The sequence below is a fragment of the Alosa sapidissima genome, chromosome 7, assembly GCF_018492685.1.
Source record: "Alosa sapidissima isolate fAloSap1 chromosome 7, fAloSap1.pri, whole genome shotgun sequence".
NCBI lineage: Eukaryota > Metazoa > Chordata > Actinopteri > Clupeiformes > Clupeidae > Alosa > Alosa sapidissima.
The window spans coordinates 6929686-6945340 of NC_055963.1; the positions used below are offsets into that span (position 1 = coordinate 6929686).

At 41.3% G+C, this 15655-nt stretch overlaps 1 protein-coding gene across 6 annotated transcripts in view; it reads left to right on the top strand.

Annotated features, from left to right (window-relative positions):
* spryd3 (SPRY domain containing 3) overlaps positions 1–15655 on the top strand; it is a 60836-nt gene that overhangs the window by 2013 nt on the left and 43168 nt on the right. For 2 of the 6 annotated variants that reach the window (XM_042097229.1, XM_042097235.1), the window contains exons 1-4: positions 1133–1270; positions 2294–2430; positions 3682–3757; positions 15422–15546. In XM_042097229.1, the coding sequence (XP_041953163.1) occupies positions 2303–2430; positions 3682–3757; positions 15422–15546 (329 nt within the window). In that variant the 5' untranslated portion in view covers positions 1133–1270; positions 2294–2302. The other 4 variants (XM_042097231.1, XM_042097233.1, XM_042097232.1 and 1 more) reach the window with 4 other exon arrangements.

Here is a 15655-nt window from a genome sequence, read left to right on the forward strand (position 1 = left end):
ATGCAAACAATACAACTTTTTAATGCCTAGCTAATGTTTTAATTTGACAAGCAGCCCATTCGTTTGTCCACTAGATGTCATTATCATCCAATTGCCTATGTAGCCTAGTTTCTTGACTTATCTTAAGATAAAGGTTCAAATCAAAACCCAAGATGAGGAGCCGTCGACGTCGACCATAGACCCGTTCCAGTCGGGAAAAATGTGTATAGTAGGCCTAGGCCTACTTGGCAATATCGCCACCACTTTGAATTAAAGACAGTGGAAAATAAAAATCTGTATGTCGTTTGCAAGTTGTGTAAAAAGTAATCCTAAAGTAATCAGATTATGTTACTTGTTTTGGGTAATCCAGTTGATTATGTTACTGAAAAAATAACATAACATTTTTTTTACAAAAAATATCATGTAATCAGTAGACCATTTCAAAGTAATCTGACCCAACCCTGTCTAGGCTATGATAGGCCTATAAAGTAGGCTACTGAAACAAAATCATGAGCAGTTTGGCCACAAATTTAAAACTCAAAGCCTTGAATATTTGGTTATGCAAAAACGTGATGATGTAGCCTAATGCCTTTAGACTTCATTCTTTGATACAGGCCTTTGTCCAGTTCAAGTTATTACAGATAGGCTACAGTTAAATCATACATTCACAAGCAAATTCAGTGGACGCACAGCACATAGCCTAATGTAGAACTGTTTGGTAAGATTATTTGGGAAGCATAGGCTAACCCTACACTATTACCAGTATATCATAGGCTACCTATAAGGTTTTACATTCCTGTTACATGTGGTTTTCTTACTGTAGACCTAGTTGTAGAACGTGTATGTCTGTAAGAATGTAGGCTTCACACAGATAATTGGGTCAGTTAGCGAGTTTCCCATTGACTTTTCATCGTTTCCCATCCCAACTGTAGGCTAGGCTAAGCAAATATTGAACGACATCAAGTAGCCAAACATTAGCTGTAGCAGTACATGAATTGGACACTGTCATGTCTACGGATGATTTCTCCACCAACAATATTATGCTACGAGAAGACGAGGACTGCTGGTACAGCATCACTCCTGTGTTCCCCACAACCTGGGGGCGTTAAGAGGCCCCTTCCACCTTTCATTCTCGTGCAGCTTTGAGGTGATGATTTCCGTACAGTACGTCACCAGGAAGCGCCGTCCATACTTTATTGAAGTTTTCTCGCAAATGCAACCGACAGTTAGAAATGAGTTCAAGTGCCTCTAATAGCTAAATTTTTTAAAATGTTTTGATACATAAAATAAGGTAAGCACATGTCAGATGTCCTGTATACAGCCTGCATTCGTTTAAAGATCAACATACCAGCTTCTGTTTTTCAAACAAGCTGTTTTGGTGGCATGTAGATGCCTGACGTTAACGTTAGCTGTTTAGTTTGTTTGCTAGTAAGTAGTAAGGAGCCATACAGTTAGCATATGGATATGCCATCTAAGTCGCATGTGGTTTAGCTGTCGCAAGATAAACGGAGCTCAAATGTCAACCATCATATTATGTCGTTAATTAGGCGTGTGATACGAGAGATTAAATGAAAAGTTAAACACAAACCCGGGCCCATTTTTTCAGGTAGTTCGCTAGGCAAAGTTAGCTTAGCTAAGTTAGCAAGCTAGGTAGTCAGTAAGTGATGTTGACTGATAAAAGTCAAGAGTTTTAAGAAGAAGTGTACGTTTCATTATGTCGCGAACACATGTAACGTTAATTTAGGTAATACTTAGATTTATTATGGGTCCATTAGTAGACCAAGGCTAGAAGGCATTGCATTTTTTTCAGTCAAAGAATATAAACGATTTAGTTGGATTATGAAACGTCTTTCTGTGTAGTTCAGGCTTTAGGGTTGATGGAGGTTGTACACGCTTTTTTCTTTGAGGCGCTGTCTCCGAGTGATTTCTTTAACCCTTAAAGGAGTACCGTCACACCGGTGTGACGGGAATGTTGAGAAATGAACATTCTAAAGAATATCTGGGTTCATTGAATTCAACATAGAATTTTAGAACCTTCAATTGTTGCGGAACTTAGAATGTTCAAAAACCTACACCTTCAAGGGATGGAACTACTCTTGCTGTGTGAAAGATGACTAAAACTTTGTTTGACAAAATAAGTTTTCTGATCTCTCAAAGTATACACTCTTTGCAATGTAATTAAATGAGTTATTTTGTAATATGTATACAGGTTAATGGCAAGCTTATAATAATGATAATTGCCCCATTATGTTGTTGACATTGTGCTGCAAGGACCATATCAGTGTCACTGACCTTGGCCTCTTCTCATTAACAGCCATTTGAGATGGATGACATCCACCTACACTACAGGTTCTTGAACTGGAGACGGCGAATCAGAGAGATTCGTGAGGTTCGAGCTGTGCGCTTTCAGGAGCGATACAAGCGTATGCTTAAAGATGGAGACACACTCAGGTGAGGACGGGCTTTTTATGGCATAGTCATCTGACATTAGTGTAATAGTGATGTGAATGACAACAAAGGCGCTCTGAATGCTAACCTATTTAGTTGGAACATCAAAAGGTTGTTAATATTTAAGGTGGGGCAGCCGTGGCCCACTGGTTAGCACTCTAGACTTGTAACCGGAGGGTTGCCGGTTCGAGCCCCGACCAGTGGGCCGCGGCTGAAGTGCCCTTGAGCAAGGCACCTAACTCCTCACTGCTCCCTGAGCGCCGCTGTTGTAGCAGGCAGCTCACTGTGCCGGGATTAGTGTGTGCTTCACCTCACTGTGTGTTCACTGTGTGCTGTTTGTGTTTCACTAATTCACCAATTGGGTTAAATGCAGAGACCAAATTTCCCCTCACAGGATCAAAAAAGTATATATACTTATACTTATTTCTCATTCTCCCACAGCCTTTGAAACAAGTTCAGTTGTAATAGTGTTTTGGTTGTCTACAAAACCAAGTTACTCTTGGTGTTACAGACATGGAAATAGAGCATTGTCTTCCATGAATTTGTGAGGGAACTGTAACATAGATGATTTGTCCTCTGCCTAGTTCCGGAGTCTCATACCCTCACCTGAGTATTACCTCTGTATTCTCAGTGCTTTAATTCCCTTGCACTCAAATTGCATTCCTTTGGAAGCCCCTCAGATAAGTCTCGGTTGGGTATTGACTTTCCTGCAAAGGCCACAGCGTGTGCGTGCAATTGAAACATCAGCTTCCACCAAAAACTCAAACAATGCTGAGTCTCTCAACCCCACTGATTGAAACAATTATAATCAGAGACAGTCAGTGGCTACACACTTTTTTTGGTCAGCTAAAGATGAAAGGCATGCCTTGCACAGCAAAAAAAAAGCTGTATTGGAAAAAGGAAAATGCTGATGTAAGATGCTCCAAAGTGTGTAGGGGGTTGGAGGGGAGGTTTCAACTAGTGCTATTCAGACTTATAAATCAAATGTTGTAGCCAAACATACAACAGTGAGAGCATTTGCTTGGCATGACATAATTGGGATCCTTCAGAATCTCAGCCCAAGTTTAACATCAGTGTCCAATTTGAACTCGCATCATTCACGTTTTCATCAATCCAAATAATTCAATAAATGCAGATATATTTGACTGTATACTGAAGTGATGTGTAAGAGAATGCTTAAGTGTTCAGTAACTCTTTTTGTAGACTGTGATGAGTTGTTGAGAACTGTGAGAGTTGTTGTACTCTCTCCTGTAGTTATCATGGGAACTCGGATGAAGTTGGCTGCTATGTGGCTCCTAGACCATTATCAAAAGGAAACTGTTACTTTGAGGTAAGCTTCTGAGTATATTGTATATAGCTCTTTATAATACATATGTGGAGTGGCACCACTGAATAACTTAAAAACAGTTTAGCCTATATCTTGTGATGTAGGCCTAAAGGTTCAAAGTTCATGAAATTTGAGACATTCTCTGGATATTTTTGGACTTGGAGGATAGAGGGCTAAGGGCTAACCTTTCCCACTAGCATCACTGATGCTCCTTACTGAAATTCATTACTTTAATTAGTAATTTGTGGTGGGCACCTTTTACAGTGCTAGTTTCGATGTGTGACTTGTACATCTATTTACACATTATTCCAATTTTAACATGAGTAATAAGCTAAGATTCTAATAGTCCTCTGTTAGCACTTAAGTCTCAAAATATGGACCTTTGGGGTTTAATCATTTCCACACCATCACTGTATTTTGTTATGTTTAAAGTATTTTAGAACTTATCATTGTGGTCTTAAGGCCATCCCTCTAAATAGTAAAGATTTATTTATGACTTTTCACTCACTCTGCTTCGCATTCATATGTTTTAAGATTAACTCATAGATTTTCAATCATGCTGAACATTTGCATTTCAAAAGCTACATCATGTTGTATTTTTAGATATGCTGTAAATCATTGTTCTGTTTGACAAACATATTGTAGATATTGTATTGCATTCTGGTTTTGTTTTGCTGACTAAACACTATGGCCCTGGTTTAGGAAGATGTGACTAGTAGTGAATAGCTTGCTGTACTGTGGGCTTGTGGGTTATCACTCACTGTATGTAGGCTAAATAGATGGAGACTAATTAGATAGAGACAACCTTATTTAAATCAGGATTTTGTGTCTCATTGGAGAAGGCAAATGACAAATACAGACGAGACGGTTAAAAACTGTAAAGATGTACTGTGGGGATTGGCAAGGCAAACATTCATGTTCATTCTATATAGCTCTCATAAATACATAAAGCTAAAATCTGATGAAACACAATGCACACTGCTGGTACCTAATACTGTATGCAATGTAGTGTTTTACAAGCGCTTTTAGATATAACCTCCGGAGTATATGCGGAGGTTTGTCAAACGGAGGTCCTACCCTTCGGATGATTCAGATATGATGCTAACCTGCGGACCTTATACGGACCTATGTGTGGACGACATACACGCACATTACAGAATCTCCGTGTGGTTGTTGTGAGGGGTGGGGGCTTGTAGAGTTCACAAGATGCGAGATATGACGCAGAATATATGTGGCCGCTGCTTGTCACAGCTGCTGTTTGTTTACAAAGTGTATGCATTATGTAGGCTAAAAAAGAAAAATCTATTGTGCGTAGGCTAATACTTGAAGTAGTCACGTAAGTGCGCACTTGAAATTGACCTACAGTATTTGTATGTGTGCTTCGAATAAACACATTTATCTGTTTTCAACGTTATGTAGCAGAATTACTTGGCTATGGAACCCCAAATCTGGTTTGCGTTGGAGAGAGAGAGCATGCACAAACTTTATGGTACCAGCCAATTCAGTAGGCTAACTCAAGACTTCAAGGCCATCATATAGGCTACAACGTTTTTAAGCAACAAACAAAATACTAACATAACAGTGACGTGGTTCGTTTTTTTCATGGTTTATTTTTTCCAATAGCATCCTCTCCCCATGTGTCTATTCCATTTACGTAAGGAGCTTGGAACAAAGTTGGGTTTTCTTCGTTTTAATTTTCTCTAGCAGGGCTCTACACTAACATTTTTTTTCAGGAGCACTTGTGCGCCCAAGTTAAAAAATTTAGGAGCACAGACAAAAAATTGGGCGCACAGTCAGTTCTGTACTTAACTTACACATAATCTAACATTATACTGCAGCTAACAGTTAAACATGCCAGTGCACCAATTGCGAATATTAAGAATGACTGACAACATTTAGGCTACAGGAAACAGGATTTTAAAGATCAGTGCCTACTTTATTTTCAGTCTGTTCTATTTTCCTACATTTTGTTAATGTAAAATAATATAATACATTGCCATATTTGCATTTAGCCTGTATATCAAGTATCCTGCCAAATGTAGGCTAATTTATTTATTTGTGAATCCATCTATAGCTAAACCAAATATGCCCATGGTGACCTATCTGACTGCATACTGCCTAATACTACTACTAAAACAGTCAATTTTCTCTTCCACAAAACCCAACATAGGCTAATCAAGGATATGTTTTATACTTTTAGTTTTTATTTGAAATATCTGCATTGGTAGGGGCAGTAGGCAAACGTAAGGCCTACTTTCGTTTTGCACTTCAGCTTGTAAACAAACAAGCATGCGTGGAAGCCTGGAGTTGTCAGCGTTCTACCTTTGAATAAAATGAGAGTATTACGGGAGGCTACTTTTGTGCCGGTTCGCTACAGCTATATCTTGCATATTGCAGCCAATACGTCAACAGGGCTAAAAGGCATGTTAGGTTACCTTTCCTTCTCTCACTGCATTCTCAGAATCTCATCCCATCTTGGCTTGCTAGTCTAACTTTCCGCTTTTTCTGCGCGCTCTTGGATTTGATAGAAGCGACTACTATAGCGAGTCACAACGCGAAACTGCTAACGTTGATGGGAGGTGTAGTTTTTATGCTGCATTCGCGACGTGATTCTATGGTTTGCACCAGTAATGTTTCTCGATGTTGCGGTGTATTTTGTAGACAAACATTGACGTGGTTAGAAGTCATTCGCACCAGTGCGCCTAAATATTTTTTTGCACTCGCACGGCATCATTTTTACTGGCATGTGCGAGTGAAATGGGCGCACTGTAGAGCCCTGTCTAGGCATATTTATGCTCAACAAATATCAGCAGTGAGGTCATGAGAAGGCTATCAATGAACAGAAAACCGACCGTGTTGGCTAACAATTTATTAAATACTCCTGTTATTGTCGTCAACGACGTTGCTGTATGCTACTGCCTTTTCAGCGCCTTCTGCTTATGATTCAGTCTTTGTTTGGCCTTGCCATGCAGTTGTAGGCTACAACGTGTCTCTTGCCGTTCCCTTCATGTGTTCTATCAAAATGTTGTATACCCTCATGGACAGCTAGCTCCGTGATGTCTGCATCTCAGGTCGGAGATTTTCTGGACAGCACTATGCCACTCCATCAAAACACTGGCATTTAAGTCAGATCGAACCACATGGACGCACGAAAGAAACGTCACCGACACGCCCTCTCACTAGGTGTGAATTTTAATTGCATGTTCTACGCTTCGTTCAGACACAGCACATTTACATAATGTCCGGAGGAAATACACGTATAAGTATATATACTTTTTTGATCCCGTGAGGGAAATTTGGTCTCTGCATTTAACCCAATCAGTGAATTAGTGAAACACAACCAGCACACAGTGAACACACAGTGAGGTGAAGCACACACTAATCCCGGCGCAGTGAGCTGCCTGCTACAATGGCGGCGCTCGGGGAGCAGTGAGGGGTTAGGTGCCTTGCTCAAGGGCACTTCAGCCACGGCCCACTGGTCGGGGCTCGAACCGGCAACCCTCCGGTTACAAGTCCAGAGTGCTAACCAGTGGGCCACGGCTGCCCCTACTAGGAGGGGAGTAGTAGAACAACCGGCTAAATTCGGACTTCCATATGACCGGTTATGTCGTTCAGATATACGGCCCCACCGTTTAACATCCGCAGAACCTCCGGCCTTACAGGTATGTCTGAAAGCGGTTGTAGTGTGCAATGCAGTGCTCTCTGTTTCTTGAAAAGCGGTCTGAATGAATCAGAGTCTTGGGCATTTTGAACAGGCTCACTCATGGAGAAAATCTGTTATTGCCGTTTACACTTCTCCAATGTCTGTGGAGCTTGTGCAATAATTGTTGCTATAGATGTTCTCATTTATTTTAGGTGTGGGCTTAACATATACTATAATAAGTACAGTAAAGGCTACCAATTTGCAACTAGCCTATAGTGGAAATTTCCATGTTTGATCACAACATTTTGATGGTGAGAAATGAATGTGATTGAATTATTGAATGTCATGATTAAAAATCTTCTTGAAACTTTGTTCTAATCGTGGCTAATCTTTTGCTTAAAGACAATGCAGAGTGTTTTCATTGTATGATTTGTTGGTAGCTTGGTTGTGTAGCAAGATTATTCCAAGGGGCAGTAGTGGGTAAAAAGACAAATATCAACTGTTTTTATTGATGAAAACAAAAGCTAACAAAGAGAAACTACAGATGGCACTAACCTGCCCAGACTTTTAGTCAAAGAAAACTTGGCTTAACAGGATGAGGCTGACTAAATCTTTAATTTAATCCAAGGCTTAATTCTGCATTTGTGCCTGTCTGTCTGTGTGGTCTTTGCAAATATCCCGAACCATTCAGGTAACCAGCTGCACACTTGGCTTGGTGAATTGTTGAGGACGAAAGTGAATCCAATGTCAAGTTGTCAGTTGTTGGATGTGAAATCCGAAAGATATTGTTTGAAATCAACACTGTCCATTTAGTCAAGCTGAAAAAAACTCATCTCCATTGCTTGGTTCATCCATAAGCCATCAATGTAGAGTTTATGTTATGGGCACTGTTGCCAGGACAACTACTGAGTAATAATCGATGCCAGCCTCTTGAAACCTATCCTATTAAGATTGGTTTGCACTCACCATGCCCTAGGTTCAAATGTTCCTTATTCAGATCACACCATGGATTCACATTCATATTTGTTTCCAGAACAAACTGTGAGAAATTGAAATAGTTTGATCCAATTATTTTTTAATTGAGTCTCATCAGTTGAAAAAGGCAAGAGCTGCCGTAGCTGATGCATTCAGGTATTTTGTCCATCGTCTGACTTTGCTAGAGATTGTAACAGCAGAGTAGAAGGGAGGGGGGGGGGGTGGATTGTCCCTGTGAGGTGATTTAATACAGGAAAGCCTGCTTGGACCGGCTCATAAATTAGGGTTTGGTAGAGGGCATGTGGCTCTTAATTTATGTAGCTACAGTGGAGGAGGCTGAATGTGTGTGGAGCGCGGCTGAGGTAGGCCCACTGGCATGTGTGCTCTGCTGGCAGGTTTTGGAGGTTTGATGAACTTCCTCTCCAGGGGCTGTGGGGCTGGAAACTCACACCCCGTACATTATCCTGATGGGCTCTGCACACACCACTACACACTGAATCCTCCTTTGCTCAGCATTCTGGGTATTCTCATTCAAAGAACCAGCATGTTTTCCCAGCAGATACTTGCCCGGCTTTAAAAGACTCACATGAGATTGAATCTGTGACCCAATTATCAGTTCCTGCTGCTCTGGATTGCCCAAAGCATATGTTATGTATGACATTGGTGAATGCAAATCCTGTTTTTACTTCCTTGTCAGTTTCAGGTTCTTGTTCTGTTGCCACTATTGTGACTATACTCATTACTCGGCCATCATCTTAATAACGACAGACGCAGTGTTAAGATGCAGAAAGTCCTGCTCTTGTTTGTCTACGGTATTATGCTAAATTTCAGCCCCATTTCCAAAAAGGTTTGGACTCTGTGTAAAATGTAAATAAAAACAATGCTATGATTTGCAAAGTTAACATATCAGTTCTTGATACAGAGAGCCCGCAGCTCACAGCGTAAAGTGAAAAAAAAAAAAAACGTATATAAGAAACTGACCTACTTTTTCACGCTAGCACTACGTGTGGTGCATAATGTGAAAATAGGTCCTATAATGTCTGGATGTGCAGTGTTTCCCACAGAATTGAATTCTATTTGTGGTGGCGGGTTTGCAGAATTAACTTGAATTCAACAGTTTTTAAACAAATTAGTGCGCCATGGTTATGATGCTAACTAGATTTAAGTACAATTTTTAGTACAACCTGGAAAATCGTTGTGTGGTGGTCAATGTTGATATTGTGGTGGGCCGCCACAAATAAGTCAATGTATGGGAAACACTGATGTGTGTGTCAGCTTGGTAGGAATCTCAGAGAGTGGTAAACATACCTACGGTGTGCTTGTGCACACTGGCCAGTACTCTCCTGACTGACTAGTCCTGTGGCCATGTTGCTTTCATGCTTTTCAGTTGTCCTTATGATATTTGTGATTCTTCAATCAAACAGAACTAATTCAAAATGCTGCCATTTCCCAAACTCGTGAGTGGCATGAGACCAAAGAGGAAACCAGGCATCAGCTCCCACTGAGCCTGCCAGGACAGGTGCACTCTACCAATTAGCCACTAGGAATGCAACTTGATATTGGTATCAATGGCTTCCACCTGGCTACTCTACCGTAAAGGTCTGATTGGTGGAGTACCGCACTGATGGTTGTCCTTCTTTACGCTTCTCTCATCTTCTCAAAAGAACTCTGGATTTTATTCATTAGGGCCGTTTCCACTACCGGAACTCGGTTTTACGGGGCCAGGGACGTTTATTTGCGTTTCCTATAGACGAACAGCCCAATAATGCGACGTTCTGGGAACTTTTATGGGACTGAAGTCCCTGTCTTGGGGTGGGTACTTCAGCGCAGCCCCAAAGAACTTGAGATGTGTGAACGAGGTGAGGTGTGAGTATAAAAGGACATTTTATAACCCAGCAAGGCAGACATCAGTTACAGCTAAATGAATTACAGGTTAGGCTGTTAGCTTGTTGATTTGACACTGGATGAACAAATATCCGCTAAAAATAGACTTTTACCGGTTAGAATTTCGATGGTATATTTTGCATTAATTCTGCGCTATGAAGGCCTAAAAGACTTGGTTCTGTTCAGCTTTGTTTAATGAATATTTGTGTTTCCACTCTACTAAAGGGTATAATTTGCAACAAAAAGTAAGTAAACAATATATTGGCATCGGTATGGACCAAACTGTGAATTTGGTATGTTGTTACAGGCCTAGACAACAGGTAAATCCACTGAGGCTCTCTATGAAAACGGTACAACAAACCTTTGGCTTTCTGAAGTTTATTTTTGTATTCCAGGGTACAGTAGCCTAAGGTCTTGACAATAACTGCCTAAGGTCTTGACAATAGACCTCTCCGGAATAAGTCCCGCCTCTGAAACATCCGGATCCACCCAACTTCCGGGGCGTCGAATGTCTATGGGAAATAACATGGCGTTTCGAAATATCATACCTGTCAAACATCTGTAGGTGGCGAAGTAGAAAAAAATGGTGGGCCGGTTGGCCTACACGCTTCTGCCATCTAGTTTCCACTGGATTTTTTGATTGTCGGTGCCGTTAAAGTTGAAATATTTCAGTAAGAAGCACTAAGCTAACGCACGCTTCAGACGCTGCGACTCCCTGAGTCAAAGTTGCATAGCAACGGCAATGTTTCATAGTTTGTCTTCACCGAAATGGAGTTCGTGGCACAAGAGCCTGTCTACGGAGGTGGCACTAACCCTGCATGAAATCGTCATGTTTGATAGGTTGTTAATACATTCTGAAAATGTTACTGTTCTGATCAAGGTCATGATCATGCAAAATAAAGCTATCGACTCAATACGACTCTGCCTCTGATTCCTAGTCTGCTTATCGTTAGGCTTGTTCGTCTTTATGCAGATCTGACTTGATGTAATGCATGCTGGGATAGACGCAATGCTTACTGGTTAGAAATCCGGTCCAACTTCTGTCAGCCGGGGAGGGACTTACCACCGTGACACCATGTCACATGACCTTAAAATATTGCGGGAGTCTAGCCTGCAGACAGATCTTGCAGTTGCCTTCTTATATATGATTTCTGCAACAATGGTAGGCTAGCCTACTGAAAACGTTTGCATATTCTGTTATTTTCTGCTGTTGGCTAAGTAGATAGGCACACATATAGGGAAAACACTTGATATTGAATTTATGTGCTACAATGCAGGCCTGTTAACTGTATGACAGCAGTGGTTTATTTAAACTACAGCATAAGAATTTATTTCCTCAGTCATCATGCTCATTTTAATGAGTAAGAATGAAAGTTCTGCTGTATTTATTGCAAACTAAATTCCGCGATATCTCCCGCGAGTCACGTTAGGCAGACTGTAGCCTGTCTGTCCGGGATGAGCTGCCCTCTGTTGTAGCTCCTCCTCCTCTGAAGATCACGTTTACGTAGAAAGCCAGACCAAGTCAGACTCAGTCGATCTCAAACAAGCCTGTTATCTGTTTTTCGTGGGGGGAAAAAATCTCGTCTCGTCATGTCTTTAGTGATTTCTTTCTTTTTCAAATATCTCAATAACAGCCAACAAACTCTCAGCACAGTCAAATCAAAGTTAAGTCGTGTTGAAAAGAGGCTGAACATTGCAAACAATTTACTTTTATAGACCACTGAAATCACGCGTGAAAATTACCATCACGTTAGGGTGTGACTGGTTGTGAGCGAGATCTAACACCCTCCTCCACCCGCGTACATCGGAACTAGCTCCCGGTTAGCATTAATAATCGTTTACTACTTTAACGGCACCGACAATCAAAAAAATCCACTGGAAACCAGATGGCAGAAGTATGTAGGCCAATCGGCCCACCAGCTTTTTCTACTTTGCCACCTACAGAGCAGAGTTTCCGCTAGAAAAAAATGTTGCCGTGGCAGAGGTTTCGTTTTCCGGACATTTTGATGATATGCCGGTCAAATATCCTATTATCCCTTCTTAATTAGTCAAATTGAGGAAAACTGCAGACAGGCTATGTAGCTTAAAGAATGACTGACATAATCAGGCTAACTTAAACATACCTAACAAGATCTAGCCAGTGTCTTTTCATGGACAGCAAGAGTCCGCTTCGTTCGTTGTTTTAAAAAGGCTACATTGTTTGTTGCTGCTCCAGTGGTGACTGTTTAACTTACACAGATGCGCACACACAAGAATGAGCGCTCACACCACTACCCCCTAATACTATGCCACTTTATTTGATAACAATAAATTAAGAATGTTTCCTATTCTGGGAAATGTTTAGTTTCTTTTTCTTTCGGCCGCGGTTCAATGATGCCGTTTAATTGTGCCAGAAATTATCCGCGGACCAGTAATCGCCTCGTCGAGGAGGCCCTAACCCTGCAGATCATAGACAGAGAACGCATTGGCCTACTGTATGCTTTGGGTAAAGAACACTTTGCATGTCCAGTGTACACAGAGAATGACCGTGTCTTGGAGCGGCCGCACCCCCCGCAACTCCACTTCCAATGTCACTGGTTCCGACAGATACGCCCGACACTTCTGCTTTTTATCTGGTGGTGGTGCAGTTGACCGGACATCTAAGGCTTCAGACGTTACCAATTTATCATCATCCATTGCGTCTGGCCTCTGAAAAAACTTTTAAGGCTAGTCTGCCTGGGCCTGGCCATGTTTGAACCGCCTCACTCATTTGTTCGTTTAACATGGACGTTTTAAGCGTGCGCTTCCTATTTGAAATGCAGCATAGGCTATGCGTGTTGTTTAATAGCTTACTTTTCAAACGGTAGAGCCTGTTCATTTAAAAACATAGCCAGAGGACGTATAATATAGGCTTACATATTAAGGCTTATTCTCAAATTCAGATTGCATTAGGGGACGGGATTATTAGCCAATTTCAATCGGACAATTTGACCGGAGAGATTTAATTTTGTTGGACATTTCATTTTTTTTCCGGCCAATGTCCGGTAATTACCGGACAACGGAAACCCTGCTACAGAGTTTGACAGGTATGATTTTTCGAAACGCCATGTTATTTCCCATAGACATTCGACAACCGGAAGTTGGGTGGATCTGGATGTTTCGGAGGCGGGACTTATTCCGGAGAGGTCTATAGTTTTTCCAACCAGTTTGCTGTTTAAACTCAGTTGATAGACTGGCGCCACTTTCCTGCCAGTACTGGTTTATGACGTCAACTGCTACATCTCTACATTTAACAGCGGGCTAAGCCAGAGGATATTGTGCTAACTGCTCAACATGGAGATGTGCTGATGAGACGAAACTCACATAAGGCTAGGCTTTTGTAAACACAGAAATAGTGTAAAAAATTAGCTTGTCAGAAAACCGTTGAAAAAGTATTGTTCAATCCTTCCGTCTAAAATCTAAAGCTAGATCACTGACGGTAAGGTAACTCATATATGCTTTTGGGTATGTCAAAATCGTGCCAAAGGACCTAATAACATTATTTGACTTTGCAATTAGATGTGATTACCTCGCTTGTTGATCGTCAGTGACTTTTGGTACCTATGGTACCAAACATACTGTTAAACTGAGTTAACCATTCTCTTGCATAAGGGCAACACTTCCTTGTCCCAAGTTGGTCCAGCCCAGTGGGACAGCTCGGTTTTCGAAATGAATGTAGATGCATGGCATCACAGGCAATGCTGGTTCAGGTATTTTGTGTTTATATTAATACAGTATCAATGGTTATGGTGCAATGGTATTCATATATTGCCACCATGTGCTCACATATAGCTCACATCATATTGTTTTAAATTAAAGTTCAACAGAAGTTTCAGACTTTCAGACCTGAAGCCACTTGGCATTTTGCAGAATTCCTAAGAGCTTGATGAATATCTCAGGTCTCAAGCAAATGCGTTTGACATTTGCAGCCAAGGGATTTCGCATGATCAATAAAGAGCTGCTGCTTATTTTATGTGAGGTGGCGCTCACGATAATGACGCACGTCCTGAGAGACTCCTCCGTTTCACTAAAGTAAGGAGGCTTTTTTGTTTTTTTGCTCCCTTCCAATAAAGGTCATGTGCCTGTCGGAATATGCGTCAGTGGCGTCCTCATGTTTCCTCATTATGCTCTTGCTGGGCTAGCATTTCACCTCCTCTGGAGCTCATGCACCAGGCACTGTCTAATCCATCTCATTCCGAGCCCACTCTGGCACCTCTCATCATTTATCTTCTGTTGACATCTTTATTTCTGAAAGCTTTTTAATTGCTAACATATTCCACAGTGCTGCGTTTTCCCGCCTCTTATTTAGTCAAATAAAATAAATCATGTAAGTGGCTTGTGTTTCTATTTGTGAGAAATTCGCAGCAGAATAGGCTCCGAGCTTGATGCTGTGCAGAGAGGATTCGGGAATGTACATCTCCCAAAGAGATATCAACTAGAACTGTAGAGATCCTCAAAAGCGGGCATTGCAGATGCATGTGCTTGTGCATAGGGAACTTTAAATGGGTTCTTTCTAGAGTTGATATCTTTGGCTTCTGGTTACTATTTGGGTTTTAAAAGCTTGGGTAATGCTTTGGTTTTAAAAGCTTGGGAACCCACCTTGAAGGATAGGTCAACACAGTAGTCCTGTTTATGAACTGGGCCAGCTCACTTCTGCCAACATAGGGTCTCATTTCACCATAATGGTTCTCCCCCAGTTCTCTTCAGAGCTGGCCATGCAGGGTGGTCCCTTAAGGGATACACTGAAACGAAAGGACTGGGAAGGCAGCATGTGAAATGTGAAACGTTTCTCGAAAGACAAACCCCCCTAATAACAGGCTCTCTGAAGATGGTTCTCTGTTGAAAGTATGAGTCAGTGAAGTTTTCTCTCTGCTGCTTGTTGACTCCTCTGCTCTCCGTTACCCTCAACCCGCCTGTATTTTAATTGTGACTCACATGACCCAGGGCACCTGCTGTGCCTTTTATCATAGAAAGACATCCCATTACTGTTGTCTTTCTTTGAAGTGTAGCTACAGCTCTTTGAGAATACAATGTTTCCTGGTCTAAAATTGTGTCTGTTTTTTATACAGCATTTTTTCACAGCTGTTTTTTTTAACAATATATATTATGTTATTCATAAGAGTATTATGTTTTGTGCCTTGTGCCAGGTGACCATAATGCACACTGGAGTAAGAGGCACTATTGCAGTTGGCCTTGTTCCTCAGTTCTACAAGCTTGACCACCAGCCCGGCTGGCTCCCACATTCTGTCGCATACCATGCTGATGATGGCAAGTGAGTACAAAGAGCTGGACACCGTGTGGAAATACTGTGTTATATTGTGTCAGTAGAGATACTGGTTGTAATCTATCTTTTTTTGTATATGGGTTGGATTGGCTGATTC